The 27885-nt window shown below is 46.6% G+C and overlaps 2 protein-coding genes across 3 annotated transcripts; both read left to right on the forward strand.

Annotated features, from left to right (window-relative positions):
- Nucleotides 1–2223: 2223 nt before the first annotated feature.
- On the forward strand, nucleotides 2224–13449 carry LOC116444762 (E3 ubiquitin-protein ligase RNF4-like). Its single transcript, XM_032110454.1, has 8 exons — nucleotides 2224–2450; nucleotides 2924–3065; nucleotides 3812–3894; nucleotides 5433–5536; nucleotides 5948–6112; nucleotides 11079–11226; nucleotides 12777–12831; nucleotides 13150–13449. Exons 1-6 carry the CDS (start codon nucleotides 2442–2444, stop codon nucleotides 11083–11085), a joined length of 510 nt encoding a protein of 169 aa, XP_031966345.1. The 5' UTR covers nucleotides 2224–2441; the 3' UTR covers nucleotides 11086–11226; nucleotides 12777–12831; nucleotides 13150–13449.
- Nucleotides 13450–18096: 4647 nt separating this feature from the next.
- Nucleotides 18097–27746, forward strand: LOC116444763 (E3 ubiquitin-protein ligase RNF185-like). Of its 2 annotated transcripts, XM_032110455.1 has the most exons (6): nucleotides 18097–18182; nucleotides 19721–19824; nucleotides 20236–20400; nucleotides 25365–25512; nucleotides 27074–27128; nucleotides 27447–27746. In XM_032110455.1, exons 3-6 carry the CDS (start codon nucleotides 20373–20375, stop codon nucleotides 27600–27602), a joined length of 387 nt encoding a protein of 128 aa, XP_031966346.1. In that variant the 5' UTR covers nucleotides 18097–18182; nucleotides 19721–19824; nucleotides 20236–20372; the 3' UTR covers nucleotides 27603–27746. The 2 variants fall into 2 exon arrangements, with proteins under 2 accessions (XP_031966346.1, XP_031966347.1); XM_032110456.1 differs by lacking the exons at nucleotides 18097–18182; nucleotides 19721–19824; nucleotides 20236–20400 and adding an exon at nucleotides 22825–23044.
- Nucleotides 27747–27885: the final 139 nt, after the last annotated feature.

Consider the following 27885-nt stretch of genomic DNA (forward strand, 5'->3'; position numbering starts at 1 on the left):
CATCTTTTGATTTTTGTTTTTAAGGAAAACTACGTAAGTGGTCAAAATTACTCAAAGATAATCCTTAGACAGACACACGTAAAATGATTTACTTACAGGGCAGCCATAAATGTTAGACTGATGTTTTCTGTTTCTCACTGTTGCTAGACTTTGAGCTGCTTGGTGGATGTAATGACAGTAAGCAGAAATGTCTTTTTAAATAGCTGTATTCCTTGGTGACATGCTCTGCCAGGCATTGTCATTGAAAAGAGCATTTCAAGAAAGCCTTTGTGGTCAAGGAAGTTTGATCTTAAGTAACCTGCAATGAAATGGCACTCAGCTGATTTTATAATAGGCTTAAACTGATGTTAGTTTGTCTCTACGTCATCAGCTGTGGCTATTTTCTTTTAAAATGTTGGTTTAGGGTTAGAAATTAACCCTGTCCATGAATAGATAGCTATAATTTTTAGAAAGTACTGATTGAGAGAAACATTGATAGCCAAAGGTGACTGAACAGTTGAAGCCTTGGTTTCAGTCTTGATGCATAGTTGTCAGCAGAAGGAAAAGCTCATTTTCAGCTCATTCCATCACTGATGTGTAGGCACAGAAGAATTGGGGGTTTTTTGAGCATTGGAAGCCCAGACCAGAGAGACAGCATATTTGTGTCCTTCATTTCCCATATTCAGTGCTTTGGGACTGGTACGAGGTGCTTAATCATTCATACCTTAAATGTGTATTTGGAATTGCTTGAGCATCTTAGCATTTTTATATAAAGTGTCAAATCTCCTTTGAGATTTTTCAAAAAATGGAAAAGTTATCCGCACCCACTCTTAAACACTCAAATGTTGCCAATTACCCAAAAGCAAGAATTGGAATAACAGAGATAATTTGGTAAGAAATGAGCCTCCTCATGTAGACCATGAGCTGAACATATCCTCGTGCTCTGCACAGCATTGGATCGATTTCCACAACTCTGCCCACAGCAGAGAGCACCCAACGGGACCAGTGGCTGAGGAGCAGCCCTGCCAGAGGCAGGGCAGGGATGGGTTCCCTGCTGCTCTCAGAAGCCCCGGCCCATCCCTGTGAACACAGGTCCAGTGGCAGAGTGGTTGAAAGGAAAACTGAATATTAATTCTGCTTTTTTTGCTGTGTCACCTATCATAGCAGAGCAGGGCCTCAGGAGGAAGGTGCTGTCCCCGGGAGCAGAGCAAACCTCCTCAGCCCTGTTGGGAAATTCTGGCAGAGGAGTAGTTGAACACGTGAAAATGTCGAGGCCTCAGAGACTTGAAATAAGGCGGAGGGTTAAGGCCGGGTTTAAATTTCTCTTTGTTTTGGGCAGATGGTGTTTAGTGGGGTTTCTTCTGCCCTCCAAGGGCTGCAGTGATCCTCAGGTTCCTCAGGCTGAAGGCGGAGGGAGGTGCAGGTCTGCCCCACGAGGCCCTGTGAGGCCCCACGTGCAGAGCTGTGTCCAGCTCTGCCCAGCAGCAGCAGGATGTGCCTGTGGAGCAGGGCCGGAGGAGGCCGTGGGCATGTGTGGAGGCCTGGAGCACCTGTCCTCTGCAGGCAGGCTGGGAGAGCCGGGGCTGTCCAGCCTGGAGAGGAGCAGGGTCTGGGGAGGCCTCACTGCGGCCTCCCAGTGCCTAAAGCGGGCAGAGAGCGATGGGAAAGGGGAAGGGTTTTAGACTAGAAGATCGGGGAGATTGGGATCAGATGTTCGGCAGAGCTGTGAGGATGGTGAGACATTGGAACCGGCTGCCCAGAGAAGCTGTGGATGCCCTGTCCCTGGAATGTTCCAGGCCAGGCTGGACAGGGCCCTGAGCAGCCTGATCTGGTGGGTGGCAGCAGAACCAGGTGATCGTTGAGGTGCCTCCATGGCGTTGTGGAGCTCCATGGGTGTGCAAAACGGAGACCCGTTACTGGGCATGGAATGTTGGCACCGGTTGCCAGGGGCACTCCTGCTCCCAAGGTTGTGTTGACACGGAGTGTGCTGAGCCAGTTGACGGATTCTCTGCTGCGCAGCAGACGCGGAGCATCCGTCTTCTCCATCCCAGGTGGGAATAGAGAGCGATTTGCTGACCTTTGCGAGGCAAACTCTGGACTGACTGTACAGGTGAGTGCAGCCGATTCTTGAAAAGGCTTCTGATGCTGAGGGGCTGGCCTGGGCTGCAGGATGGGCTGCAGGTGGGCCCAAGTACTGGGGTCACGGAGTTCCTCCCCAGTTATGGACAGAAACTGGAGACTGGGGAGTGGGAGTCTTGGGGCATGGGGGTATTCAAGAGAACAGGCATTCCAAATTGATGATCTCTCCTTTTCTGATAGGTTTGGAAGAACAGTTTTCTGGAACCCTGAAAAATCTGCAGTGGGCTACCAGAAGGAAGCTAAGGGATTGATCTCTTCCCTGACATTCCTTTTTTGGTGTTTGTCCCACTTGCTTTTCTGGTGCTTTTAGATCACAAAACACCATGAGCTCAGTAAGTACTTTACTACTCAATGCAGATCTGATTCTTGAAACATTTTCCAGGGGACTTCTAGAAAAGAATTCTAGAGTTTGGAGTAAATGCACAGAAACAGAAATCTTTCCAAACTTCCTGTGACTTCCCGCTTTTGGATATTGAAGGTTCTGAATCTCTGTGGGTGCTGGCAATAGTTCAGAAATGCTTACAGTGTGAGTAACAACATGATAGAATTGGGAACTGGTCTCCTCATTTTCAAGCCATTGGACAGGCTATTTGCTGGTGAGGCAACATGTAGGAGATGAGGGGCGATGTCTTTTCCCTGATGTGATGTGCTAAGGTGAAAATGGTCCATAGCACCATTTGATGCCTATTCCAGCCTTTGCAGGAGTGTTTTCGGTATCCTCATGTGCTGTCATTGGTGCTGCAGAACCCGAGGGCCGTGCTAATATTGCTGCCACAGAAAATGCTAAGGCTTTGTTCTCTCTCAGCGTCAGCGAAAGCGCCCTGGAGGAGCACTTGACTCCACACAAGCTCGGAAACGGAGCAGGCTGCTGCCCTCCAGTGCAGGTGGAACTTCACAAGCAGAGCTAATAGACCTTGAAGGAAGTGGTACACTTGCTTTTGAGCCTGGTAAGAACAGCAATTGCTTCTGGAAGGTTTGGGTTCATTTGAATGTGTGCTTTTGCCAGTTTCTAGGCCCTTTACTGGGGAGGATGGGAAACCTTGGGGTTTAGGAAGCACCTGATATGGCATCCCTAACAGCAAGGCTTCTGACAGCTGTTTTGGTTTGTTCCTGAGCTCAGTACAGTGGCCGCTAGTGGGAGATGAGCTCTGCAGCAAAGGTCCTCAAGTGCTGCTCAAACACCTGAATGTGTGCTCTGATGAGCTGGCAGTCACCATAGATGCCACAGTGGAGGGTGGCAAGCTGAGTTTGGGATCTCCCAAGCTGGATGAAGATAAGGAAAAGTTTGTCTTTAGCTGTGCCCCATCCCTCAAGGGAACAATCTACACTATGGTAAAACTGTAAAAAAAGAGGATCCCCTGTAGTGTTGGTTGGTTGCTTTTTTCCTTTTGTGTGCTAAACATTCCCCTGTGTGAGATGAATCATTTCTTGCTGTGAAGCTCCCATAGCTGTTGACATCCAACAGAACTTGTGAGGGACTCAGCCGCTCTTCCTCTTGCACTGCCCCTTCAGAGGACAGGGCTGGTAGTGCTCCCTGTGGACTGCTGGGGCAAAGCTTGAGTGCAATGTTGGACATGCTCCTGAAAAAAAGAAACCCAGGGCTCAGTGAATCCAACCTCGGCCTGCTCCGCACTGGCAGCCCTTTTAATTCTTCTGCAATCTCTGATCTTGATTCTAACGTTCTGTTTTTCAGCTGGTGAAGAAGTCGTCATAGATCTCACGGGCGAATCTTCTGGGCCTGAAGTCATCGTTATCAGTGACGATGAGTCTGATGTGGTAAGTAGTGAATGGCACACTCCCCTCCATCTTGCAGTCAAATTAGTTTTCTTGCCAGGTTCTGGCATCTTACTAAGTACCCTGGCGTCAAAGGTTGGAACATGGCTCCGATTTACCACATTAGACACAGTTCCCAGTTGAGCCCAAACACACTCATGAACACATCAGCATCCCTGAGAATTGCTTGCAGAGAGGGGATGAACAACCTAAGAGAGGTTGTTGCTTCAGTGATTTAAAGGAAGTCTTTGACTTCTCAAATGAGAAGTGTTTTAGCTGCAACATCAGTTTAAGTTACCCCTCTCACTGAGGTGTAAAACACAACTGCACCTTACTGGGGTGCAAACTAGTTCTGTTCCTTATTCCAAGAAGCCTTTAACAGAGTCACGTTTGTTTGCTTTTTTAAATTTCCCCCTTCTATTTTGAAGGAATTGAATTGCCAAAGTATGGGTATTGATCTAATATCGACACCCAACTAAGACAGACATAAACTCCCTAACAGTGTAGAGTTAGAAAGTGTATGTTTATTCCAGCGCCAGGCAGCTGTGCAGGATAGCTCCCTAATGTGCAGTGCAAAATTACAAGCCAATACAGAGTCTGTTTAATTACAGAGGTCTTGAATATTCAAAATACAAATGCAGATTTATAACACTGACACCTTCCATTCTCTTCTTCGTATAGTATTTAGTTTGAAAGTCATGAAGCATGCGTAGTTTGTTCTTTGAATTGTGTTGGTTGTCTCTTTATTTGGGGAGTGGTCTTAAAAGATGAAGTAAAGCTACTCTCCCTCACTTTGACCTTTCTACCTTTCTGATTTTTGACAATACAAATTACTCTTGGGGGACTTCCAGTTCCTCCTTTTGTGACTTCTGAATAGGCTCTCAGAAGTGGAAATTAGTAATTGTCTCCATTTCTTTAAATCTATTTATCAGGGTTTCTGTTTCTCATTAAAAGCACAGCTAAACAAATAGAAAAGTGACAGGCAATTAGCTACCTACATCTAAAAACTTATTTCGGGTCTGGCTCTCTTTGACTACTTATTAACATTTTATCAATTCCAGCCGGGCCATCTACTTTAACTAATTTCAACAAAGCTAGCCTTTAACTAAAATCTTAATGTTTCTTTTAAAATCCATGTTTCAGAATATTTTTGATCCAGCCCACAGTGCAGTGTGTCTGCTCAAATCTGGGGTGCCACTGCTGCTGTGCAAAGCAGAAACATGCAGCAAACATAGCATGGCAGCTATCTCCTGACAGGCTTGTTGCTGAACCTTTGCAAAGAAAAGGCCTCCAATTTTACATCAGAATTTGCATGACCCACCTCCACTTTTACCAAACACAAGAGCAGCTTTGGGTATGGGGTTTTATGTCTTCAGCAGCTCTTCATGTACTAAGCAGTGTTCAGGTGAATTAGCCAGTTTGGGGGAGAACGAGGGAAAGAAACAGCTCCAGCCCAAATCCAAGCAGGGACTGAAACAGGGGAGCAGGGAGTACCGTGTTCAGGGTGGTTCCTAAGTGCCTCCATTTCTACCGCACTGCAGGACACGGAGCAGAGCCAGCAGCAGCCACATCCTTCCAGAGCATCAGAGAATTCATCCGAGGCCCTGGCAAGGGATGATGAAGAGGAAGCAAGAGAAAATGATGGGTATGTGAGAGAGAAAGGGTCTATCTAAACTCCAACTTCAGATATGTGGTAGGAACAAGTTTGTGCCAAGCTTTTGGCTTCTGCTGAACTCTGTGCAAATACTTCAGACCTGGAATAGAGTGGCCTGCCTGGAAGAGAATTAAAATAAACCCAGCAAAATCCAGCAGAAGCCTTTCTTCTCTGTTTGTGAAGCCATAATTGTCTAGAAGAGAAACGCTTGACATGCTGAAATGCTGGCAGTACATAAAAGGTGTTGCAGTGCTTGTGTTTCTGGGCTGGGATGTTGCTTAATCAGAATAGGGCATGTTTTAAGTACCACCATTTTCTTTGTTGGTAACCCTTGGTGCCCAGTGAAATAAATGGCTGCATGTTCAAATGGCTGCACATTCTTTCTGGTTCTGTTCCCTCTAGTGCATGGCCAGCAGGTCCTGCTAGTCCTGTGACTAGGGAGGACGACAACTCAGAGGTGCAGGACAGGGAGCAGAGCCAGCAGTCCCCACTTGGTTCCAGGGAGGCAGAGAATTCAGCTGAGCTACGGGCAAGTGACAATGAAGAGGAGCCAAGAGACAACAATGGGTATGTGACACATGAAGTGTCTCTCCAAAGTGTACTTTCCTACATACAGTTGACACAGGATTTTGCCAAACTGTTGGATTCTGCTTGATTCTGCTTGAAGGATTCTGATTTGGAACATAGTGGCCTGGAAGGGAACTAATGGAAAAGAAACCCCTAAACCCAGCAAAATCCAGGAGAAACCTTTCTTCTCCATTCAGGAAGTCATTCTTGAATGTTTCTTACACTATGGATAGTGACAGACTGAAATGCTTGCAGTACATAAAAGCTCTTGCGCGGATTGTGTTTCTGGGCTGGGATGCTGCGAAATGAGACTAAGGGGATGTTCTGATTTCTGCAATTTTATGTCTTGGTAACCCTCTGTGCACTGTGAAATTGATGACTGCTTGTTCTTTCAGTTCTTTCAACTCTAGTGAATGGCCAGACCGTTTTGAGAGTCCTCCAAATTCACAGGATGACATCACAAATGTGAGGATCATGTTCTTATAAGATGTTCTTATCATTTCTGCTTTGTGGGAGGGGAGGGGACAGAGGGGGAGCTGCACAACTCAGTTTTCCCTGGTGGGATGCTGTGGGCAGCTGGCTGGAAGCACAGCCCCTTGCTCTGAAGCTCCAACTTGCACGTCCCTCCACATCCCTTCTTGGTGGTGTCCGTAGAGGGAGAAGCCCCTGTCAGGATGGCACCGGCAGATCTGTGCGTTCCTTGTAGTTCTAGCATTGACTGACAGACTGCACATACTCCAAGTTCTGTTTGCCTGGTGCCAATAGAGCAGCTAACTGCAATTCTTTGCCCCAAATTCCTGTAGTTGTGGTTTCCATTCCTCAGGAACTGTTCATCCAACATGAAGTGCTTAGGGCTATGACTGCAGAAGTTGCCCTTCTTGGGGCTAACGAGGGAAAGAAAAAGTTCTAGCCCAAATCCAGTCAGGGATCTGAAACAGGGAAGCAGGATGGAGTGGTTTCAAGCAGATCCTAATCTGTCTCCATTTTCACCCCACTGCAGGACTGGGAACAGAGCCAGCAGTACTCGCTTGGCTCCATCTCATCAGATAGTTCGTCCGAACCACTGCCAAGCTTCCTTTTTCTGGAACCAAGAGATATTGAATTGTAAGTGACAGATAAAGTGTCTCTCCAGAGGCTAATTTCTTGTTGCTGTTGTCCGCAGGGACGGCGGCAAGAATCACGACATAATTCCAGGGAAGAATAGCTTCCTTTATTAGTTTAGAGACCAGCTTATAGACTTTGGTCCAAAAGAGTGGCTGGAGGTCATTGGTCCTTTGACCATCCACCTCCTAGAATGACTGGCTGAATGCTACAACACCCATTCTCAAAATACTATTCTCAATGAACCAAAACAATATGCACAGTAGTCCCCAACAACCTGCACCTGCAAAAATAATTTACAAAATAGCAAACGGTTTCTCAGCTCGTTTGCGTGAGAACGGAGACTTTCACAAAGGGTGTAAAAAGCTTGAAAAATTTCTCTGCTAGCCTTTCTCAGCATCCATAATTTCTGATATATTGTAGCCACAGGTTTTTTGCCAATCTTTTGGGTTTTGCTTGATTCTGCTTGAAGAATTTGGACTTGAAACATAGTGGTCTGTCTGGAAGAGAAGTAATGGAAAAGAAACCCCTAAACCCAGCAAAATCCAGGAGAAACCTTTCTTCTCCATTCAGGAAGTCATTCTTGAATGTTTCTTACACTATGGATAGTGACAGACTGAAATGCTTGCAGTACATAAAAGCTCTTGCACGGATTGTGTTTCTGGGTTGGGGTGCTGCGAAATGAGACTAAGGGGATGTTTTGATTTCTGCAATTTTATGTCTTGGTAACCCTCTGTGCACTGTGAAATTGACGACTGCATGTTCTTCTGGTTCTGCTCCCTCTAGTGAGCCACCAGGAGGTCTTGTTAGTCCTCCGGCTAGGGAGGATGACAACTCAGAGGTGAGGGTCCACATGTTGTTGTCTTTTCAGATTTGTGGGAAGGGAGGGGAGAGAAGGGGAGCTGCACAACTCAGTTGTCTTAGGTGGGATGCTGTGGGCAGCTGGCTGGAAGCACAGCCCTTGCTCTGAAGCTCCAACTTGCACATCCCTCCAAGTCCCTTCTTGGTGGTGTCTGTAGAGGGAGAAGCCCTTGTCAGGATGGTACCGGCTGATCTGTGAGTTCCTTGTAGTTCTAGCATTGACTGATGGAAGTCTTTAGTCCGAAATCCCTTCTGTGGTTTCCATTCTTGAGCTGCTGATAACCCAATATGAAGTGTTTAGGGTTATCATAGCAGAATTAGCCAGTTTTGGGAGAAAGAGGGAGGGAAACAACTCCAGCCCAAATCCAAGTAGGGACTGAAACAGGGGAGCAGGGAGTACCGTGTTCTGGTAGTTCCTAAGGCCCTCCATTTCTACCCCGTTGCAGTAGCGAGAACAGAATCAGTGGCACCCACTTATTTGTTTTCAGAGCAGCAGCTCTTTGTGCTACTGCTTTGAATGTTCTTAACCAAACTTAGAGGGCAATACCCCACCCTTCCTCACCTCCTGTGCTATAGCTGCTTTCTGAGCTGAGGTTTGCCTGCAGCACAGGGGTGCGCACCAAAGCCTAATTGTGTCCTCTTTTCTCTCCCTTCCCTTATGCATCGATGGAAGCTTCTTCAAGGTGAGTTGAAGTTTTACAGTTGAAAACGGATTTTATCTGAAGTGTTATAGGTCTTTTTGTTGTTCTTTTCCAAGAAACTCGAGCGGCAGGGATTGAAACTACTTTTAGGAAAAAACGGCAAAGGCCAGGGCTAAAGCCTCTGGCCAGTGTCTTAGAGAATGGATCCAATGTGTGTGTGATGGCCTCCATCAGTCATGGCAGAAAATCCCTGCAGTAAAAGTTGTAGCGGAATACTTATGCAGAAGGAACTTTAATTTGGTGGCTCTTTCTGCAGTTTTAATTGATTAGTGATTGATTAGTGTTACATGGACACTGGAGTTGCAGAGGTCATTGCTGCCTGTGGTTTCTGAGAGTTAAAACACAAACAGCATTTTGTGACCCTTTGGGTGTTACTGACCAGGCCATTAAAGATTGATCTCCCTTTAAGTTGGTCAGTATGTTGTCCACAAAAGTTGGATTTGTTACTGGGGTGCAACAGGTCAATAATTATATGTGGTGATGCGATACCTTTATTGTATTTTTATATAAGTTTTCTGTACCCCAATGGTTCATCCCTACCTTCCCCACTCCTATTCCCAGTTGGTTTGCCTCAGACCCAAGCCGCTCCCCCGGTGCTCCCTACATGGCTGTTCTCCTCCCCTTGTTCTAGCTCTTTCCCTATCAATCACCCAAACCCCCTCCTGTTGTTCCCGAAGGTCCAGTGTCCATCACCTGAAACCTCCCAGTTTACCCTTGTATGGTCCCCGTCAATCCCCCGAGACCCTACCCCTCTAGATACTTCCCCCTTTGGAAATCCCCTAAACCTCGATGCCCCATTGGGGCATGTGATCCATTTCCCTCCTCCCCTTGAGGCTATTGGTCCAAGGAAATGTCTATCCTCGTCCATATCCCTCCCTTAGCGATTTCTATTGGTCCTCAGTTAAGCCATCCCCATTGTAACACCTCCCTTTATAAGAGGTTCCCTGGAGCTGCTGGAGGCTTGTCCCCTGTGAGTTGCCTGCGATAAACTTGGATTATTCCGTGTGGCAAGCGTCCTTGCTACTTTTTATCCTCTCCCTCGTCCGGACTGCTGACAGCCACTGTGCCTGGAGCTTCAGCTCCCCTGGGCAGAGCTGAGCTCCTGAGGAGCAGCTTTAAAGCCAAGAGCCTCCAGCTGCTCCCCACTTCTGTCACATACCGCAGGAGCCTAGCCTGGGGCAGTGGTCAGTGGCGGTCATTGCGACAGTTATACACTTGAGACACTGATTGTTTATTCCAGCCTTGCACAAGTCTGGGTGCTCAGCGGTATTTCACAAATCAGGCACACCCGCTATCAAAACTTTTCATGATTTATAAATTTTAGCAAACAAAGGAATGAGTATTATTGGTTACAAGTTACATGGTTATCTTATTAGTTAGTATTCTGTCTTCTCCTGGTTAACGATTGTCTCACTTCTCCTGGTAATTAGTCCGTATGCTCAGTCTCTCTCTTCTTTTGGGATGGGGAGTTCCTGCTTTTGGTCTTGAGTTCCTGCTCCGTGAGTCGGTGGTCGCAATCTCCCCCTGCTGGAGTTGATTTTACCGGCCAGAGCTGATTGCAGGACAGCTGGGATTTTTGCTTACTTCAGTTTCTTCCTTGTCTCGGGAGCTGTGCCGGGGTCCTTTTGGCGCAGCAATTCTGCATTCTTTGTGTCCACTCTCAGTGGGCATCCTTCTTGGCAAGCTTTGTTAACCTTCCCCTAGGTCTGAGCTCCTTGAAGCATGACAAGCCCTGAACCTTTACAAGGCACTTCTACCAAAAAGGAGTTAGTTTTTCTAACCCATGGAATCACTTAGAGCTTGCTTGGTAGTTGCTGTCTATTTCATGGATTAAATCTCCCTTCTAGTTGATTGGGCTTGAAAGTACACAAAGATCCAATATATCTATACAAACAGCATCCTTCCTTAAGAAATCTTTTACATATTCTACATTTTGCATCACATATAACTCCACTTCCAAATTCCCTTAACTCAGGAGGGAGATGATGACGATTTCTAAGGGGCCACGGCTCCAAGGAATTTTAGCGTTTCCAAGGACTGTCCTTTAGAATCTCTCCGGTCACGTTTTTAGCCGTGCATAGGGTGGATAGAGCAAATGTTTTGCGATGGTCTGTAGCAGAACACTCGCAGTGTCTGGAATGGTTTCAGCCTTACTATTTGGGAAAGTAGCTTGTTTAAGATTGTTTTTAACCCAACTGAATCGGGTCCATTTAAAATAGGAACCATTAGTGACTATTTATACAACTCGTTTCAAGGGTAGTTGCAGGGAGAGAGAGATGTAACTTCCGAAAATTAAATTACAGGGCATGAACAGCAAAGGAGAAATGTCACACGGAACAGCCACGAGCAGGTGGATGGCTCTGGTAATGGAACAGGAGCTAATGATGCACCTGTGGCTGATGCAGCCCCTGCAGAAGAGGGAGCAGAGGAGGAGGCCACTGCAAGTTCAGAGTACGTATGGCTCATGCCCTACCAAACACGGAATTCTGTCCTTTTTTTTCCTTTTCTGTACAGGACTAAGTTATATTGCTGTGCCTGGTTTATCTGGGAAGCCTTCCCTTACTCTACTTATTACCCTCCTTCTCCCATGTTGCATGATGAGCAAATGATACCTTTTGCATTTTGGGAGAAAAGGGCAGCCCAAGGCAGATGTACAACTTTGCACACAACCTTAGAGACGAGTGTGGGGGTATGGCAAGGAAGGGGGATTGGTCACAGGCCACAGCTCATAATGTATTGCATTTACTTTTTCTGACCAGCTCTAGTGGCGCTGTTAGTTATGGAAATAATTCCATTGTTATCCATGAGGCTTGGCATCATGGGACAGGCAGGCAGCAGCCGGGCAAATGCCAGCAGAAATTCCCTGCTTTTTCACATGCGGCATCAGCTGGCTGCCTCTCTCCTGGAGCTGGAGCCCTTCTTCCCAGGGCAGGCTTGCACACAGGCGGTTGTGGAGGTCATGCTTTTATGGCCAGTCCTGGCAGTCACAAGGCCTGATTTGTTTGCATGTGTGATGGGGATGTTGCAGTCCAAGCTGGGTGCCTGCACAGTAAAAGCCCCATTCTGCAGAGAAACAGGAAAGTCCTGCTGTAGGAGCACTCCATTAGGATAAGAAAGGTGCAATGCATTAGACTGGTGAAATTAAATCGGGTGTCCGTGTCACTATGGGAGACAAAGAACATGAGAATTATGGTATAAGGTTTTCTGAAGTGTTTCTTTGGGGTGGGGGGGAAAGACACAGGTTTTAATGAAGCTGGGGTGCTTTGAGCCTTTTGGAAAGGCAACATAGGAGAGCACTTGAGTATGTCAGGTCTTAAATATGCCACCTCAAGGGCTTCTGCCGTTCTAAACCATAATGCATTTTGCCAATGAATTTGTAGATGTTTAAGTTTTGGTTGTTTAGTCTGTCGGTGAACAAATCCCACCACTTGATTAATATAAAAAAGGAATACTTTGTTCCTTCAGTCTCAAGCTTCTCTGTTACTGGATGAGCCTTGCTGCTCTGTTTAGGTAAGGCTGAAAGAGCTCAGTGCTGCAGCATTTAACATTGACCAAGGGCTCCTTCCTGGGGCTGGAGCTGGCCAGAGCCGTGTTACTCTGTAGCGTTAGACTTGGGTCCTGGAATGAATATTCTGGGGTGAATAGTTCCCAGCGGAAAGCTGGATGCTGCAGTTCCAAAGCTGTTATTGATGACCTGGTGGAAGTCAAAGCTGCCGTACCTAAACTGCTGGAGACTGCTGTTACTTCAAATCCCAGGGCAGAGTGACTGGCTGCACCTTTCTCCTGGTGAAAGACCAGGACACTCTTTCTGTCAGGGCAGGGAGACCCTAACTGCTCATCATGTGCAGCAAAGAGAGTTAAAGACAGCAGGGTTCTTCAAAGGCAGTGTGTCATGGCTAGTCAGTGCAGTTGCATGATCATGTGAGCTTTTATGTATCAATAAGCACTGCAGTGTGGTGATATTAACAGCTGCATGTTCTTTCTGGTTCTGTTTCCTCTAGTGCCCAGCGAGGAGTTGTTATAAGGTGTCCGATTTGCATGGATGTTTACTCAGAGGTGAGGATCCACGCACTGTCATCCTTTCTGCTTTGTGGGAGGGGGAAGGGGCCAGAAGGGGAGCTGCTCAAGTCAGTTGGCTGATGTGGGATGCTGCGGGCAGCTGCTGGAAGCAGAGCCCTTGCTGTGAAGCTCCACAAGTCCCTTCTTGGTGGTGAAGGTACAGGAAGGAGCCTTGGCCAAGATGGCACTGGCAGATCTGTGGGTCCCTCGTTATTCTGATTGCAGGTGCTCTAAAGTCTCATTTGCCTGGTGCCAGCGGAGCAGCAAAGTCAGATTCTTTCCTCCCAATACATGTTGTGGTTTTCTTTCTTCCAGATCATGGAACATGGACGACAGCTTGTGGCAACCATGTGTGGCCATGTCTTCTGTAGTCGGTGCCTCCCTATTGCCCTGGAGACTGACGAGCTGTGCCCAACCTGCAGGGTGGACCTCACACTTTATTATGACCTGTGTCATCCCATTTATTTATGAGTGCTTCCACTTCTCAGGACAGACTCAGATGGAGCCTGGAGAATAGGCGATGTAGAGACTTGTTTCTCCATGTATATAGTTCTTCCTGTATATAGTTTCAAATTTGCTGAATTCAATTTTAAATACAGTTTTGATTGAGTTAAACATAGTCTGTCTGCTCCTCTATGCTGGACTCTGCTGACACACAGAGATGTGGTTTAACAGGTGGAAATAAGGCTCGTGGTCTGAGCAGTCAGAAGCTCGTTCTTTTCATCCCACTGTAGTCATTGGTTTGGGGGAAATGTGCTGAAGACATAAGCTCTGTAGTTCTTGTGGCCAACGTGTGTAGTCTGGGGGAAAAGAAACAGGCCCTGCTTGGGGTGTGAGTGGTTCAGGGTCTCAGGGCAGAGTCTGGTGGACACTTTGGTGAAAATGCTGTGATTTCATTGCTCAGAGGATGGAAAGAGGAGCGGGTTGTGCACACATCCAAAGAAAACAATTTTCTTTGAGAATAACTGGTACATAAACAAACTGCAGCATGTAGTGTTGTAAGGTTGCATTCTAATTAGAATCTGGAGGTTTTTGAAGGAATGTGGTTTTGAATGTCTGAAGGTGGCTACTGACTTTGAGCTGTTACCAGTACAACAGTGTTGCAGCTCCAGTTCCTTCAACTGCAGCAAGATAATCCTAAGTGACATTGAAGGGAAATGCAATTGTCGAGAGACATAATAATTGAACATAAGAAAGGAAAGAAAGTTACTTCTGTTCTATAAAAGCAATAAAGGGGAAAGGGCGGATCTCAGGTAAACAATGAAACTGTGTGCCACGAAACAGAAAACTCAGATGACCAAGCTGAAGTGAGGTCCTCTGTGTGTTCAAAGTTAGTCATCTGTGTGGACATGTATCCTTATTTTTGGTTTTTCATTTTTGTCTTTATTGTGTTATTTATCGGCTTGCTCAGCCATATTTCAAGAGGTCTTAGCATTGCCGTATTTAGGCAGGGGTAGTAATTGGGCCCCCTAATTTTTCGGTGGCTTGATCTTAACAAAAAAAATATTAAAACCTTAGTTTTAGTCTGATCAAGCCATCTTTTGATTTTTGTTTTTAAGGAAAACTACGTAAGTGGTCAAAATTACTCAAAGATAATCCTTAGACAGACACACGTAAAATGATTTACTTACAGGGCAGCCATAAATGTTAGACTGATGTTTTCTGCTTCTCACTGTTGCTAGACTTTGAGCTGCTTGGTGGATGTAATGACAGTAAGCAGAAATGTCTTTTTAAATAGCTGTATTCCTTGGTGACATGCTCTGCCAGGCATTGTCACTGAAAAGAGCATTTCAAGAAAGCCTTTGTGGTCAAGGAAGTTTGATCTTAAGTAACCTGCAATGAAATGGCACTCAGCTGATTTTATAATAGGCTTAAACTGATGTTAGTTTGTCTCTACGTCATCAGCTGTGGCTATTTTCTTTTAAAATGTTGGTTTAGGGTTAGAAATTAACCCTGTCCATGAATAGATAGCTATAATTTTTAGAAAGTACTGATTGAGAGAAACATTGATAGCCAAAGGTGACTGAACAGTTGAAGCCTTGGTTTCAGTCTTGATGCATAGTTGTCAGCAGAAGGAAAAGCTCATTTTCAGCTCATTCCATCACTGATGTGTAGGCACAGAAGAATTGGGGGTTTTTTGAGCATTGGAAGCCCAGACCAGAGAGACAGCATATTTGTGTCCTTCATTTCCCATATTCAGTGCTTTGGGACTGGTACGAGGTGCTTAATCATTCATACCTTAAATGTGTATTTGGAATTGCTTGAGCATCTTAGCATTTTTATATAAAGTGTCAAATCTCCTTTGGGATTTTTCAAAAAATGGGAAAGTTATCCACACCTGCTCTTAAACACTCAAATGTTGCCAATTACCCAAAAGCAAGAATTGGAATAACAGAGATAATTTGGTAAGAAATGAGCCTCCTCATGTAGACCATGAGCTGAACATCCTCGTGCTCTGCACAGCATTGGATCGATTTCCACAACTCTGCCCACAGCAGAGAGCACCCAACGGGACCAGTGGCTGAGGAGCAGCCCTGCCAGAGGCAGGGCAGGGATGGGTTCCCTGCTGCTCTCAGAAGCCCCGGCCCATCCCTGTGAACACAGGTCCAGTGGCAGAGTGGCTGGAAGGAAAACTGAATATTAATTCTGCTTTTTTTGCTGTGTCACCTATCATAGCAGAGCAGGGCCTCAGGAGGAAGGTGCTGTCCCCGGGAGCAGAGCAAACCTCCTCAGCCCTGTTGGGAAATTCTGGCAGAGGAATAGTTGAACACGTGAAAATGTCGAGGCCTCAGAGACTTGAAATAAGGCGGAGGCTTAAGGCCGGGATTAAATTTCTCTTTGTTTTAGGCAGGTGGTGTTTAGTGGGGTTTCTTCTGCCCTCCAAGGGCTGCAGTGATCCTCAGGTTCCTCAGGCTGAAGGCGGAGGGAGGTGCAGGTCTGCCCCACGAGGCCCCGTGAGGCCCCACGTGCAGAGCTGTGTCCAGCTCTGCCCAGCAGCAGCAGGATGTGCCTGTGGAGCAGGGCCGGAGGAGGCCGTGGGCATGTGTGGAGGCCTGGAGCACCTGTCCTCTGCAGGCAGGCTGGGAGAGCCGGGGCTGTCCAGCCTGGAGAGGAGCAGGGTCTGGGGAGGCCTCACTGCGGCCTCCCAGTGCCTAAAGCGGGCAGAGAGCGATGGGAAAGGGGAAGGGTTTTAGACTAGAAGATCGGGGAGATTGGGATCAGAGATTTGGCAGAGCTGTGAGGATGGTGAGACATGGGAACCGGCTGCCCAGAGAAGCTGTGGATGCCCTGTTGAGGTGCCTCCATGGCGTTGTGGAGCTCCATGGGTGTGCAAAATGGAGACCTGTTACTGGGCATGGAATGTTGGCACCAGTTGCCAGGGGCACTCCTGCTCCCAAGGTTGTGTTGACACGGAGTGTGCTGAGCCAGTTGACGGATTCTCTGCTGCGCAGCAGACGCGGAGCATCCGTCTTCTCCATCCCAGGTGGGAATAGAGAGCGATTTGCTGACCTTTGCGAGGCAAACTCTGGACTGACTGTACAGGTGAGTGCAGCCGATTCTTGAAAAGGCTTCTGATGCTGAGGGGCTGGCCTGGGCTGCAGGATGGGCTGCAGGTGGGCCCAAGTACTGGGGTCACGGAGTTCCCCCCCAGTTATGGACAGAAACTGGAGACTGGGGAGTGGGAGTCTTGGGGCATGGGGGTATTCAAGAGAACAGGCATTCCAAATTGATGATCTCTCCTTTTCTGATAGGTTTGGAAGAACAGTTTTCTGGAACCCTGAAAAATCTGCAGTGGGCTACCAGAAGGAAGCTAAGGGATTGATCTCTTCCCTGACATTCCTTTTTTGGTGTTTGTCCCACTTGCTTTTCTGGTGCTTTTAGATCACAAAACACCATGAGCTCAGTAAGTACTTTACTACTCAATGCAGATCTGATTCTTGAAACATTTTCCAGGGGACTTCTAGAAAAGAATTCTAGAGTTTGGAGTAAATGCACAGAAACAGAAATCTTTCCAAACTTCCTGTGACTTCCCGCTTTTGGATATTGAAGGTTCTGAATCTCTGTGGGTGCTGGCAATAGTTTAGAAATGCTTACAGTGTGAGTAACAACATGATAGAATTGGGAACTGGTCTCCTCATTTTCAAGCCATTGGACAGGCTATTTGCTGGTGAGGCAACATGTAGGAGATGAGGGGCGATGTCTTTTCCCTGATGTGATGTGCTAAGGTGAAAATGGTCCATAGCACCATTTGATGCCTATTCCAGCCTTTGCGGGAGTGTTTTCGGTATCCTCGTGTGCTGTCATTGGTGCTGCAGAACCCGAGGGCCGTGCTAATATTGCTGCCACAGAAAATGCTAAGGCTTTGTTCTCTCTCAGCGTCAGCGAAAGCGCCCTGGAGGAGCACTTGACTCCACACAAGCTCGGAAACGGAGCAGGCTGCTGCCCTCCAGTGCAGGTGGAACTTCACAAGCAGAGCTAATAGACCTTGAAGGAAGTGGTACACTTACTTTTGAGCCTGGTAAGAACAGCAATTGCTTCTGGAAGGTTTGGGTTCATTTGAATGTGTGCTTTTGCCAGTTTCTAGGCCCTTTACTGGGGAGGATGGGAAACCTTGGGGTTTAGGAAGCACCTGATATGGCATCCCTAACAGCAAGGCTTCTGACAGCTGTTTTGGTTTGTTCCTGAGCTCAGTACAGTGGCCGCTAGTGGGAGATGAGCTCTGCAGCAAAGGTCCTCAAGTGCTGCTCAAACACCTGAATGTGTGCTCTGATGAGCTGGCAGTCACCATAGATGCCACAGTGGAGGGTGGCAAGCTGAGTTTGGGATCTCCCAAGCTGGATGAAGATAAGGAAAAGTTTGTCTTTAGCTGTGCCCCATCCCTCAAGGGAACAATCTACACTATGGTAAAACTGTAAAAAAAGAGGATCCCCTGTAGTGTTGGTTGGTTGCTTTTTTCCTTTTGTGTGCTAAACATTCCCCTGTGTGAGATGAATCATTTCTTGCTGTGAAGCTCCCATAGCTGTTGACATCCAACAGAACTTGTGAGGGACTCAGCTGCTCTTCCTCTTGCACTGCCCCTTCAGAGGACAGGGCTGGTAGTGCTCCCTGTGGACTGCTGGGGCAAAGCTTGAGTGCAATGTTGGACATGCTCCTGAAAAAAAGAAACCCAGGGCTCAGTGAATCCAACCTCGGCCTGCTCCGCACTGGCAGCCCTTTTAATTCTTCTGCAATCTCTGATCTTGATTCTAATGTTCTGTTTTTCAGCTGGTGAAGAAGTCGTCATAGATCTCACGGGCGAATCTTCTGGGCCTGAAGTCATCGTTATCAGTGACGATGAGTCTGATGTGGTAAGTAGTGAATGGCACACTCCCCTCCATCTTGCAGTCAAATTAGTTTTCTTGCCAGGTTCTGGCATCTTACTAAGTACCCTGGCGTCAAAGGTTGGAACATGGCTCTGATTTACCACATTAGACACAGTTCCCAGTTGAGCCCAAACACACTCATGAACACATCAGCATCCCTGAGAATTGCTTGCAGAGAGGGGATGAACAACCTAAGAGAGGTTGTTGCTTCAGTGATTTAAAGGAAGTCTTTGACTTCTCAAATGAGAAGTGTTTTAGCTGCAACATCAGTTTAAGGTACCCCTCTCACTGAGGTGTAAAACACAACTGCACCTTACTGGGGTGCAAACTAGTTCTGTTCCTTATTCCAAGAAGCCTTTAACAGAGTCACGTTTGTTTGCTTTTTTAAATTTCCCCCTTCTATTTTGAAGGAATTGAATTACCAAAGTATGGGTATTGATCTAATATCAACACCCAACTAAGACAGACATAAACTCCCTAACAGTGTAGAGTTAGAAAGTGTATGTTTATTCCAGCGCCAGGCAGCTGTGCAGGATAGCTCCCTAATGTGCAGTGCAAAATTACAAGCCAATACAGAGTCTGTTTAATTACAGAGGTCTTGAATATTCAAAATACAAATGCAGATTTATAACACTGACACCTTCCATTCTCTTCTTCGTATAGTATTTAGTTTGAAAGTCATGAAGCATGCGTAGTTTGTTCTTTGAATTGTGTTGGTTGTCTCTTTATTTGGGGAGTGGTCTTAAAAGATGAAGTAAAGCTACTCTCCCTCACTTTGACCTTTCTACCTTTCTGATTTTTGACAATACAAATTACTCTTGGGGGACTTCCAGTTCCTCCTTTTGTGACTTCTGAATAGGCTCTCAGAAGTGGAAATTAGTAATTGTCTCCATTTCTTTAAATCTATTTATCAGGGTTTCTGTTTCTCATTAAAAGCACAGCTAAACAAATAGAAAAGTGACAGGCAATTAGCTACCTACATCTAAAAACTTATTTCGGGTCTGGCTCTCTTTGACTACTTATTAACATTTTATCAATTCCAGCTGGGCCATCTACTTTAACTAATTTCAACAAAGCTAGCCTTTAACTAAAATCTTAATGTTTCTTTTAAAATCCATGTTTCAGAATATTTTTGATCCAGCCCACAGTGCAGTGTGTCTGCTCAAATCTGGGGTGCCACTGCTGCTGTGCAAAGCAGAAACATGCAGCAAACATAGCATGGCAGCTATCTCCTGACAGGCTTGTTGCTGAACCTTTGCAAAGAAAAGGCCTCCAATTTTACATCAGAATTTGCATGACCCACCTCCACTTTTACCAAACACAAGAGCAGCTTTGGGTATGGGGTTTTATGTCTTCAGCAGCTCTTCATGTACTAAGCAGTGTTCAGGTGAATTAGCCAGTTTGGGGGAGAACGAGGGAAAGAAACAGCTCCAGCCCAAATCCAAGCAGGGACTGAAACAGGGGAGCAGGGAGTACCGTGTTCAGGGTGGTTCCTAAGTGCCTCCATTTCTACCGCACTGCAGGACACGGAGCAGAGCCAGCAGCAGCCACATCCTTCCAGAGCATCAGAGAATTCATCCGAGGCCCTGGCAAGGGATGATGAAGAGGAAGCAAGAGAAAATGATGGGTATGTGAGAGAGAAAGGGTCTATCTAAACTCCAACTTCAGATATGTGGTAGGAACAAGTTTGTGCCAAGCTTTTGGCTTCTGCTGAACTCTGTGCAAATACTTCAGACCTGGAATAGAGTGGCCTGCCTGGAAGAGAATTAAAATAAACCCAGCAAAATCCAGCAGAAGCCTTTCTTCTCTGTTTGTGAAGCCATAATTGTCTAGAAGAGAAACGCTTGACATGCTGAAATGCTGGCAGTACATAAAAGGTGTTGCAGTGCTTGTGTTTCTGGGCTGGGATGTTGCTTAATCAGAATAGGGCATGTTTTAAGTACCACCATTTTCTTTGTTGGTAACCCTTGGTGCCCAGTGAAATAAATGGCTGCATGTTCAAATGGCTGCACATTCTTTCTGGTTCTGTTCCCTCTAGTGCATGGCCAGCAGGTCCTGCTAGTCCTGTGACTAGGGAGGACGACAACTCAGAGGTGCAGGACAGGGAGCAGAGCCAGCAGTCCCCACTTGGTTCCAGGGAGGCAGAGAATTCAGCTGAGCTACGGGCAAGTGACAATGAAGAGGAGCCAAGAGACAACAATGGGTATGTGACACATGAAGTGTCTCTCCAAAGTGTACTTTCCTACATACAGTTGACACAGGATTTTGCCAAACTGTTGGATTCTGCTTGATTCTGCTTGAAGGATTCTGATTTGGAACATAGTGGCCTGGAAGGGAACTAATGGAAAAGAAACCCCTAAACCCAGCAAAATCCAGGAGAAACCTTTCTTCTCCATTCAGGAAGTCATTCTTGAATGTTTCTTACACTATGGATAGTGACAGACTGAAATGCTTGCAGTACATAAAAGCTCTTGCGCGGATTGTGTTTCTGGGCTGGGATGCTGCGAAATGAGACTAAGGGGATGTTCTGATTTCTGCAATTTTATGTCTTGGTAACCCTCTGTGCACTGTGAAATTGATGACTGCGTGTTCTTTCAGTTCTTTCAACTCTAGTGAATGGCCAGACCGTTTTGAGAGTCCTCCAAATTCACAGGATGACATCACAGATGTGAGGATCATGTTCTTATAAGATGTTCTTATCATTTCTGCTTCGTGGGAGGGGAGGGGACAGAGGGGGAGCTGCACAACTCAGTTTTCCCTGGTGGGATGCTGTGGGCAGCTGGCTGGAAGCACAGCCCCTTGCTCTGAAGCTCCAACTTGCACGTCCCTCCACATCCCTTCTTGGTGGTGTCCGTAGAGGGAGAAGCCCCTGTCAGGATGGCACCGGCAGATCTGTGCGTTCCTTGTAGTTCTAGCATTGACTGACAGACTGTACATACTCCAAGTTCTGTTTGCCTGGTGCCAATAGAGCAGCTAACTGCAATTCTTTGCCCCAAATTCCTGTAGTTGTGGTTTCCATTCCTCAGGAACTGTTCATCCAACATGAAGTGCTTAGGGCTGTGACTGCAGAAGTTGCCCTTCTTGGGGCTAACGAGGGAAAGAAAAAGTTCTAGCCCAAATCCAGTCAGGGATCTGAAACAGGGAAGCAGGATGGAGTGGTTTCAAGCAGATCCTAATCTGTCTCCATTTTCACCCCACTGCAGGACTGGGAACAGAGCCAGCAGTACTCGCTTGGCTCCATCTCATCAGATAGTTCGTCCGAACCACTGCCAAGCTTCCTTTTTCTGGAACCAAGAGATATTGAATTGTAAGTGACAGATAAAGTGTCTCTCCAGAGGCTAATTTCTTGTTGCTGTTGTCCGCAGGGACGGCGGCAAGAATCACGACATAATTCCAGGGAAGAATAGCTTCCTTTATTAGTTTAGAGACCAGCTTATAGACTTTGGTCCAAAAGAGTGGCTGGAGGTCATTGGTCCTTTGACCATCCACCTCCTAGAATGATTGGCTGAATGCTACAACACCCATTCTCAAAATACTATTCTCAATGAACCAAAACAATATGCACAGTAGTCCCCAACAACCTGCACCTGCAAAAATAATTTACAAAATAGCAAACGGTTTCTCAGCTCGTCTGCGTGAGAACGGAGACTTTCACAAAGGGTGTAAAAAGCTTGAAAAATTTCTCTGCTAGCCTTTCTCAGCATCCATAATTTCTGATATATTGTAGCCACAGGTTTTTGCCAATCTTTTGGGTTTTGCTTGATTCTGCTTGAAGAATTTGGACTTGAAACATAGTGGTCTGTCTGGAAGAGAAGTAATGGAAAAGAAACCCCTAAACCCAGCAAAATCCAGGAGAAACCTTTCTTCTCCATTCAGGAAGTCATTCTTGAATGTTTCTTACACTATGGATAGTGACAGACTGAAATGCTTGCAGTACATAAAAGCTCTTGCACGGATTGTGTTTCTGGGTTGGGGTGCTGCAAAATGAGACTAAGAGGATGTTCTGATTTCTGCAATTTTATGTCTTGGTAACCCTCTGTGCACTGTGAAATTGACGACTGCATGTTCTTCTGGTTCTGCTCCCTCTAGTGAGCCACCAGGAGGTCTTGTTAGTCCTCCGGCTAGGGAGGATGACAACTCAGAGGTGAGGATCCACATGTTGTTGTCTTTTCAGATTTGTGGGAAGGGAGGGGAGAGAAGGGGAGCTGCACAACTCAGTTGTCTTAGGTGGGATGCTGTGGGCAGCTGGCTGGAAGCACAGCCCTTGCTCTGAAGCTCCAACTTGCACATCCCTCCAAGTCCCTTCTTGGTGGTGTCTGTAGAGGGAGAAGCCCTTGTCAGGATGGTACCGGCTGATCTGTGAGTTCCTTGTAGTTCTAGCATTGACTGATGGAAGTCTTTAGTCCGAAATCCCTTCTGTGGTTTCCATTCTTGAGCTGCTGATAACCCAATATGAAGTGTTTAGGGTTATCATAGCAGAATTAGCCAGTTTTGGGAGACAGAGGGAAGGAAACAGCTCTAGCCCAAATCCAAGTAGGGACTGAAACAGGGGAGCAGGGAGTACCGTGTTCTGGTAGTTCCTAAGGCCCTCCATTTCTACCCCGTTGCAGTAGCGAGAACAGAATCAGTGGCACCCACTTATTTGTTTTCAGAGCAGCAGCTCTTTGTGCTACTGCTTTGAATGTTCTTAACCAAACTTAGAGGGCAATACCCCACCCTTCCTCACCTCCTGTGCTATAGCTGCTTTCTGAGCTGAGGTTTGCCTGCAGCACAGGGGTGCGCACCAAAGCCTAATTGTGTCCTCTTTTCTCTCCCTTCCCTTATGCATCGATGGAAGCTTCTTCAAGGTGAGTTGAAGTTTTACAGTTGAAAACGGATTTTATCTGAAGTGTTATAGGTCTTTTTGTTGTTCTTTTCCAAGAAACTCGAGCGGCAGGGATTGAAACTACTTTTAGGAAAAAACGGCAAAGGCCAGGGCTAAAGCCTCTGGCCAGTGTCTTAGAGAATGGATCCAATGTGTGTGTGATGGCCTCCATCAGTCATGGCAGAAAATCCCTGCAGTAAAAGTTGTAGCGGAATACTTATGCAGAAGGAACTTTAATTTGGTGGCTCTTTCTGCAGTTTTAATTGATTAGTGATTGATTAGTGTTACATGGACACTGGAGTTGCAGAGGTCATTGCTGCCTGTGGTTTCTGAGAGTTAAAACACAAACAGCATTTTGTGACCCTTTGGGTGTTACTGACCAGGCCATTAAAGATTGATCTCCCTTTAAGTTGGTCAGTATGTTGTCCACAAAAGTTGGATTTGTTACTGGGGTGCAACAGGTCAATAATTATATGTGGTGATGCGATACCTTTATTGTATTTTTATATAAGTTTTCTGTACCCCAATGGTTCATCCCTACCTTCCCCACTCCTATTCCCAGTTGGTTTGCCCCAGACCCAAGCCGCTCCCCCGGTGCTCCCTACATGGCTGTTCTCCTCCCCTTGTTCTAGCTCTTTCCCTATCAATCACCCAAACCCCCTCCTGTTGTTCCCGAAGGTCCAGTGTCCATCACCTGAAACCTCCCAGTTTACCCTTGTATGGTCCCTGTCAATCCCCCGAGACCCTACCCCTCTAGATACTTCCCCCTTTGGAAATCCCCTAAACCTCGATGCCCCATTGGGGCATGTGATCCATTTCCCTCCTCCCCTTGAGGCTATTGGTCCAAGGAAATGTCTATCCTCGTCCATATCCCTCCCTTAGCGATTTCTATTGGTCCTCAGTTAAGCCATCCCCATTGTAACACCTCCCTTTATAAGAGGTTCCCTGGAGCTGCTGGAGGCTTGTCCCCTGTGAGTTGCCTGCGATAAACTTGGATTATTCCGTGTGGCAAGCGTCCTTGCTACTTTTTATCCTCTCCCTCGTCCGGACTGCTGACAGCCACTGTGCCTGGAGCTTCAGCTCCCCTGGGCAGAGCTGAGCTCCTGAGGAGCAGCTTTAAAGCCAAGAGCCTCCAGCTGCTCCCCACTTCTGTCACATACCGCAGGAGCCTAGCCTGGGCAGTGGTCAGTGGCGGTCATTGCGACAGTTATACACTTGAGACACTGATTGTTTATTCCAGCCTTGCACAAGTCTGGGTGCTCAGTGGTATTCCACAAATCAGGCACACCCGCTATCAAAACTTTTCATGATATATAAATTTTAGCAAACAAAGGAATGAGTATTATTGGTTACAAGTTACATGGTTATCTTACTAGTTAGTATTCTGTCTTCTCCTGGTTAACGATTGTCTCACTTCTCCTGGTAATTAGTCCGTATGCTCAGTCTCTCTCTTCTTTTGGGATGGGGAGTTCCTGCTTTTGGTCTTGAGTTCCTGCTCCGTGAGTCGGTGGTCGCAATCTCCCCCTGCTGGAGTTGATTTTACCGGCCAGAGCTGATTGCAGGACAGCTGGGATTTTTGCTTATTTCAGTTTCTTCCTTGTCTCGGGAGCTGTGCCGGGGTCCTTTTGGCGCAGCAATTCTGCATTCTTTGTGTCCACTCTCAGTGGGCATCCTTCTTGGCAAGCTTTGTTAACCTTCCCCTAGGTCTGAGCTCCTTGAAGCATGACAAGCCCTGAACCTTTACAAGGCACTTCTACCAAAAAGGAGTTAGTTTTTCTAACCCATGGAATCACTTAGAGCTTGCTTGGTAGTTGCTGTGTATTTCATGGATTAAATCTCCCTTCTAGTTGATTGGGCTTGAAAGTACACAAAGATCCAATATATCTATACAAACAGCATCCTTCCTTAAGAAATCTTTTACATATTCTACATTTTGCATCACATATAACTCCACTTTCAAATTCCCTTAACTCAGGAGGGAGATGATGACGATTTCTAAGGGGCCACGGCTCCAAGGAAATTTAGCGTTTCCAAGGACTGTCCTTTAGAATCTCTCCGGTCACGTTTTTAGCCGTGCATAGGGTGGATAGAGCAAATGTTTTGCGATGGTCTGTAGCAGAATACTCGCAGTGTCTGGAATGGTTTCAGCCTTACTATTTGGGAAAGTAGCTTGTTTAAGATTGTTTTTAACCCAACTGAATCGGGTCCATTTAAAATAGGAACCATTAGTGACTATTTATACAACTCGTTTCAAGGGTAGTTGCAGGGAGAGAGAGATGTAACTTCCGAAAATTAAATTACAGGGCATGAACAGCAAAGGAGAAATGTCACACGGAACAGCCACGAGCAGGTGGATGGCTCTGGTAATGGAACAGGAGCTAATGATGCACCTGTGGCTGATGCAGCCCCTGCAGAAGAGGGAGCAGGGGAGGAGGCCACTGCAAGTTCAGAGTACGTATGGCTCATGCCCTACCAAACACGGAATTCTGTCCTTTTTTTTTCCTTTTCTGTACAGGACTGAGTTATGCTGCTGTGCCTGGTTTATCTGGGAAGCCTTCCCTTACTCTACTTATTACCCTCCTTCTCCCATGTTGCATGATGAGCAAATGATACCTTTTGCATTTTGGGAGAAAAGGGCAGCCCAAGGCAGATGTACAACTTTGCACACAACCTTAGAGACGAGTGTGGGGGTATGGCAAGGAAGGGGGATTGGTCACAGGCCACAGCTCATAATGTATTGCATTTACTTTTTCTGACCAGCTCTAGTGGCGCTGTTAGTTATGGAAATAATTCCATTGTTATCCATGAGGCTTGGCATCATGGGACAGGCAGGCAGCAGCCGGGCAAATGCCAGCAGAAATTCCCTGCTTTTTCACATGCGGCATCAGCTGGCTGCCTCTCTCCTGGAGCTGGAGCCCTTCTTCCCAGGGCAGGCTTGCACACAGGCGGTTGTGGAGGTCATGCTTTTATGGCCAGTCCTGGCAGTCACAAGGCCTGATTTGTTTGCATGTGTGATGGGGATGTTGCAGTCCAAGCTGGGTGCCTGCACAGTAAAAGCCCCATTCTGCAGAGAAACAGGAAAGTCCTGCTGTAGGAGCACTCCATTAGGATAAGAAAGGTGCAATGCATTAGACTGGTGAAATTAAATCGGGTGTCCGTGTCACTATGGGAGACAAAGAACATGAGAATTATGGTATAAGGTTTTCTGAAGTGTTTCTTTGGGGTGGGGGGAAAGACACAGGTTTTAATGAAGCTGGGGTGCTTTGAGCCTTTTGGAAAGGCAACGTAGGAGAGCATTTGAGTATGGAACTTAAGTGTCAGGTCTTAAATATGCCACCTCAAGGGCTTCTGCCGTTCTAAACCATAATGCATTTTGCCAATGAATTTGTAGATGTTTAAGTTTTGGTTGTTTAGTCTGTCGGTGAACAAATCCCACCACTTGATTAATATAAAAAAGGAATACTTTGTTCCTTCAGTCTCAAGCTTCTCTGTTACTGGATGAGCCTTGCTGCTCTGTTTAGGTAAGGCTGAAAGAGCTCAGTGCTGCAGCATTTAACATTGACCAAGGGCTCCTTCCTGGGGCTGGAGCTGGCCAGAGCCGTGTTACTCTGTAGCGTTAGACTTGGGTCCTGGAATGAATATTCTGGGGTGAATAGTTCCCAGCGGAAAGCTGGATGCTGCAGTTCCAAAGCTGTTATTGATGACCTGGTGGAAGTCAAAGCTGCCGTACCTAAACTGCTGGAGACTGCTGTTACTTCAAATCCCAGAGCAGAGTGACTGGCTGCACCTTTCTCCTGGTGAGAGACCAGGACACTCTTTCTGTCAGGGCAGGGAGACCCTAGCTGCTCATCATGTGCAGCAAAGAGAGTTAAAGACAGCAGGGTTCTTCAAAGGCAGTGTGTCATGGCTAGTCAGTGCAGTTGCATGATCATGTGAGCTTTTATGTATCAATAAGCACTGCAGTGTGGTGATATTAACAGCTGCATGTTCTTTCTGGTTCTGTTTCCTCTAGTGCCCAGCGAGGAGTTGTTATAAGGTGTCCGATTTGCATGGATGTTTACTCAGAGGTGAGGATCCACGCACTGTCATCCTTTCTGCTTTGTGGGAGGGGGAAGGGGCCAGAAGGGGAGCTGCTCAAGTCAGTTGGCTGATGTGGGATGCTGCGGGCAGCTGCTGGAAGCAGAGCCCTTGCTGTGAAGCTCCACAAGTCCCTTCTTGGTGGTGAAGGTACAGGAAGGAGCCTTGGCCAAGACGGCACTGGCAGATCTGTGGGTCCCTCGTTATTCTGATTGCAGGTGCTCTAAAGTCTCATTTGCCTGGTGCCAGCGGAGCAGCAAAGTCAGATTCTTTCCTCCCAATACATGTTGTGGTTTTCTTTCTTCCAGATCATGGAACATGGACGACAGCTTGTGGCAACCATGTGTGGCCATGTCTTCTGTAGTCGGTGCCTCCCTATTGCCCTGGAGACTGACGAGCTGTGCCCAACCTGCAGGGTGGACCTCACACTTTATTATGACCTGTGTCATCCCATTTATTTATGAGTGCTTCCACTTCTCAGGACAGACTCAGATGGAGCCTGGAGAATAGGCGATGTAGAGACTTGTTTCTCCATGTATATAGTTCTTCCTGTATATAGTTTCAAATTTGCTGAATTCAATTTTAAATACAGTTTTGATTGAGTTAAACATAGTCTGTCTGCTCCTCTATGCTGGACTCTGCTGACACACAGAGATGTTGTTTAACAGGTGGAAATAAGGCTCGTGGTCTGAGCAGTCAGAAGCTCGTTCTTTTCATCCCACTGTAGTCATTGGTTTGGGGGAAATG

The sequence above is a fragment of the Corvus moneduloides genome, chromosome 5 (assembly GCF_009650955.1).
Source record: "Corvus moneduloides isolate bCorMon1 chromosome 5, bCorMon1.pri, whole genome shotgun sequence".
Classification (NCBI taxonomy): Eukaryota; Metazoa; Chordata; class Aves; order Passeriformes; family Corvidae; genus Corvus; species Corvus moneduloides.

Bases quoted from the DNA above. Each gene is read 5' to 3' on its own strand.
- LOC116444763 (XM_032110455.1), top strand. From the start codon at position 20,373: ATGAAGAGGAGCCAAGAGACAACAATGG. The intron at 20,401-25,364 runs GTATGTGACACA...ATTAAATTACAG, and splicing joins GAGCCAAGAGACAACAATGG to GGCATGAACAGCAAAGGAGA. The intron at 27,129-27,446 runs GTGAGGATCCAC...TCTTTCTTCCAG, and splicing joins GCATGGATGTTTACTCAGAG to ATCATGGAACATGGACGACA.
- LOC116444762 (XM_032110454.1), top strand. The intron at 3,066-3,811 runs GTAAGAACAGCA...TCTGTTTTTCAG, and splicing joins TACACTTGCTTTTGAGCCTG to CTGGTGAAGAAGTCGTCATA. The intron at 3,895-5,432 runs GTAAGTAGTGAA...ACCGCACTGCAG, and splicing joins GTGACGATGAGTCTGATGTG to GACACGGAGCAGAGCCAGCA.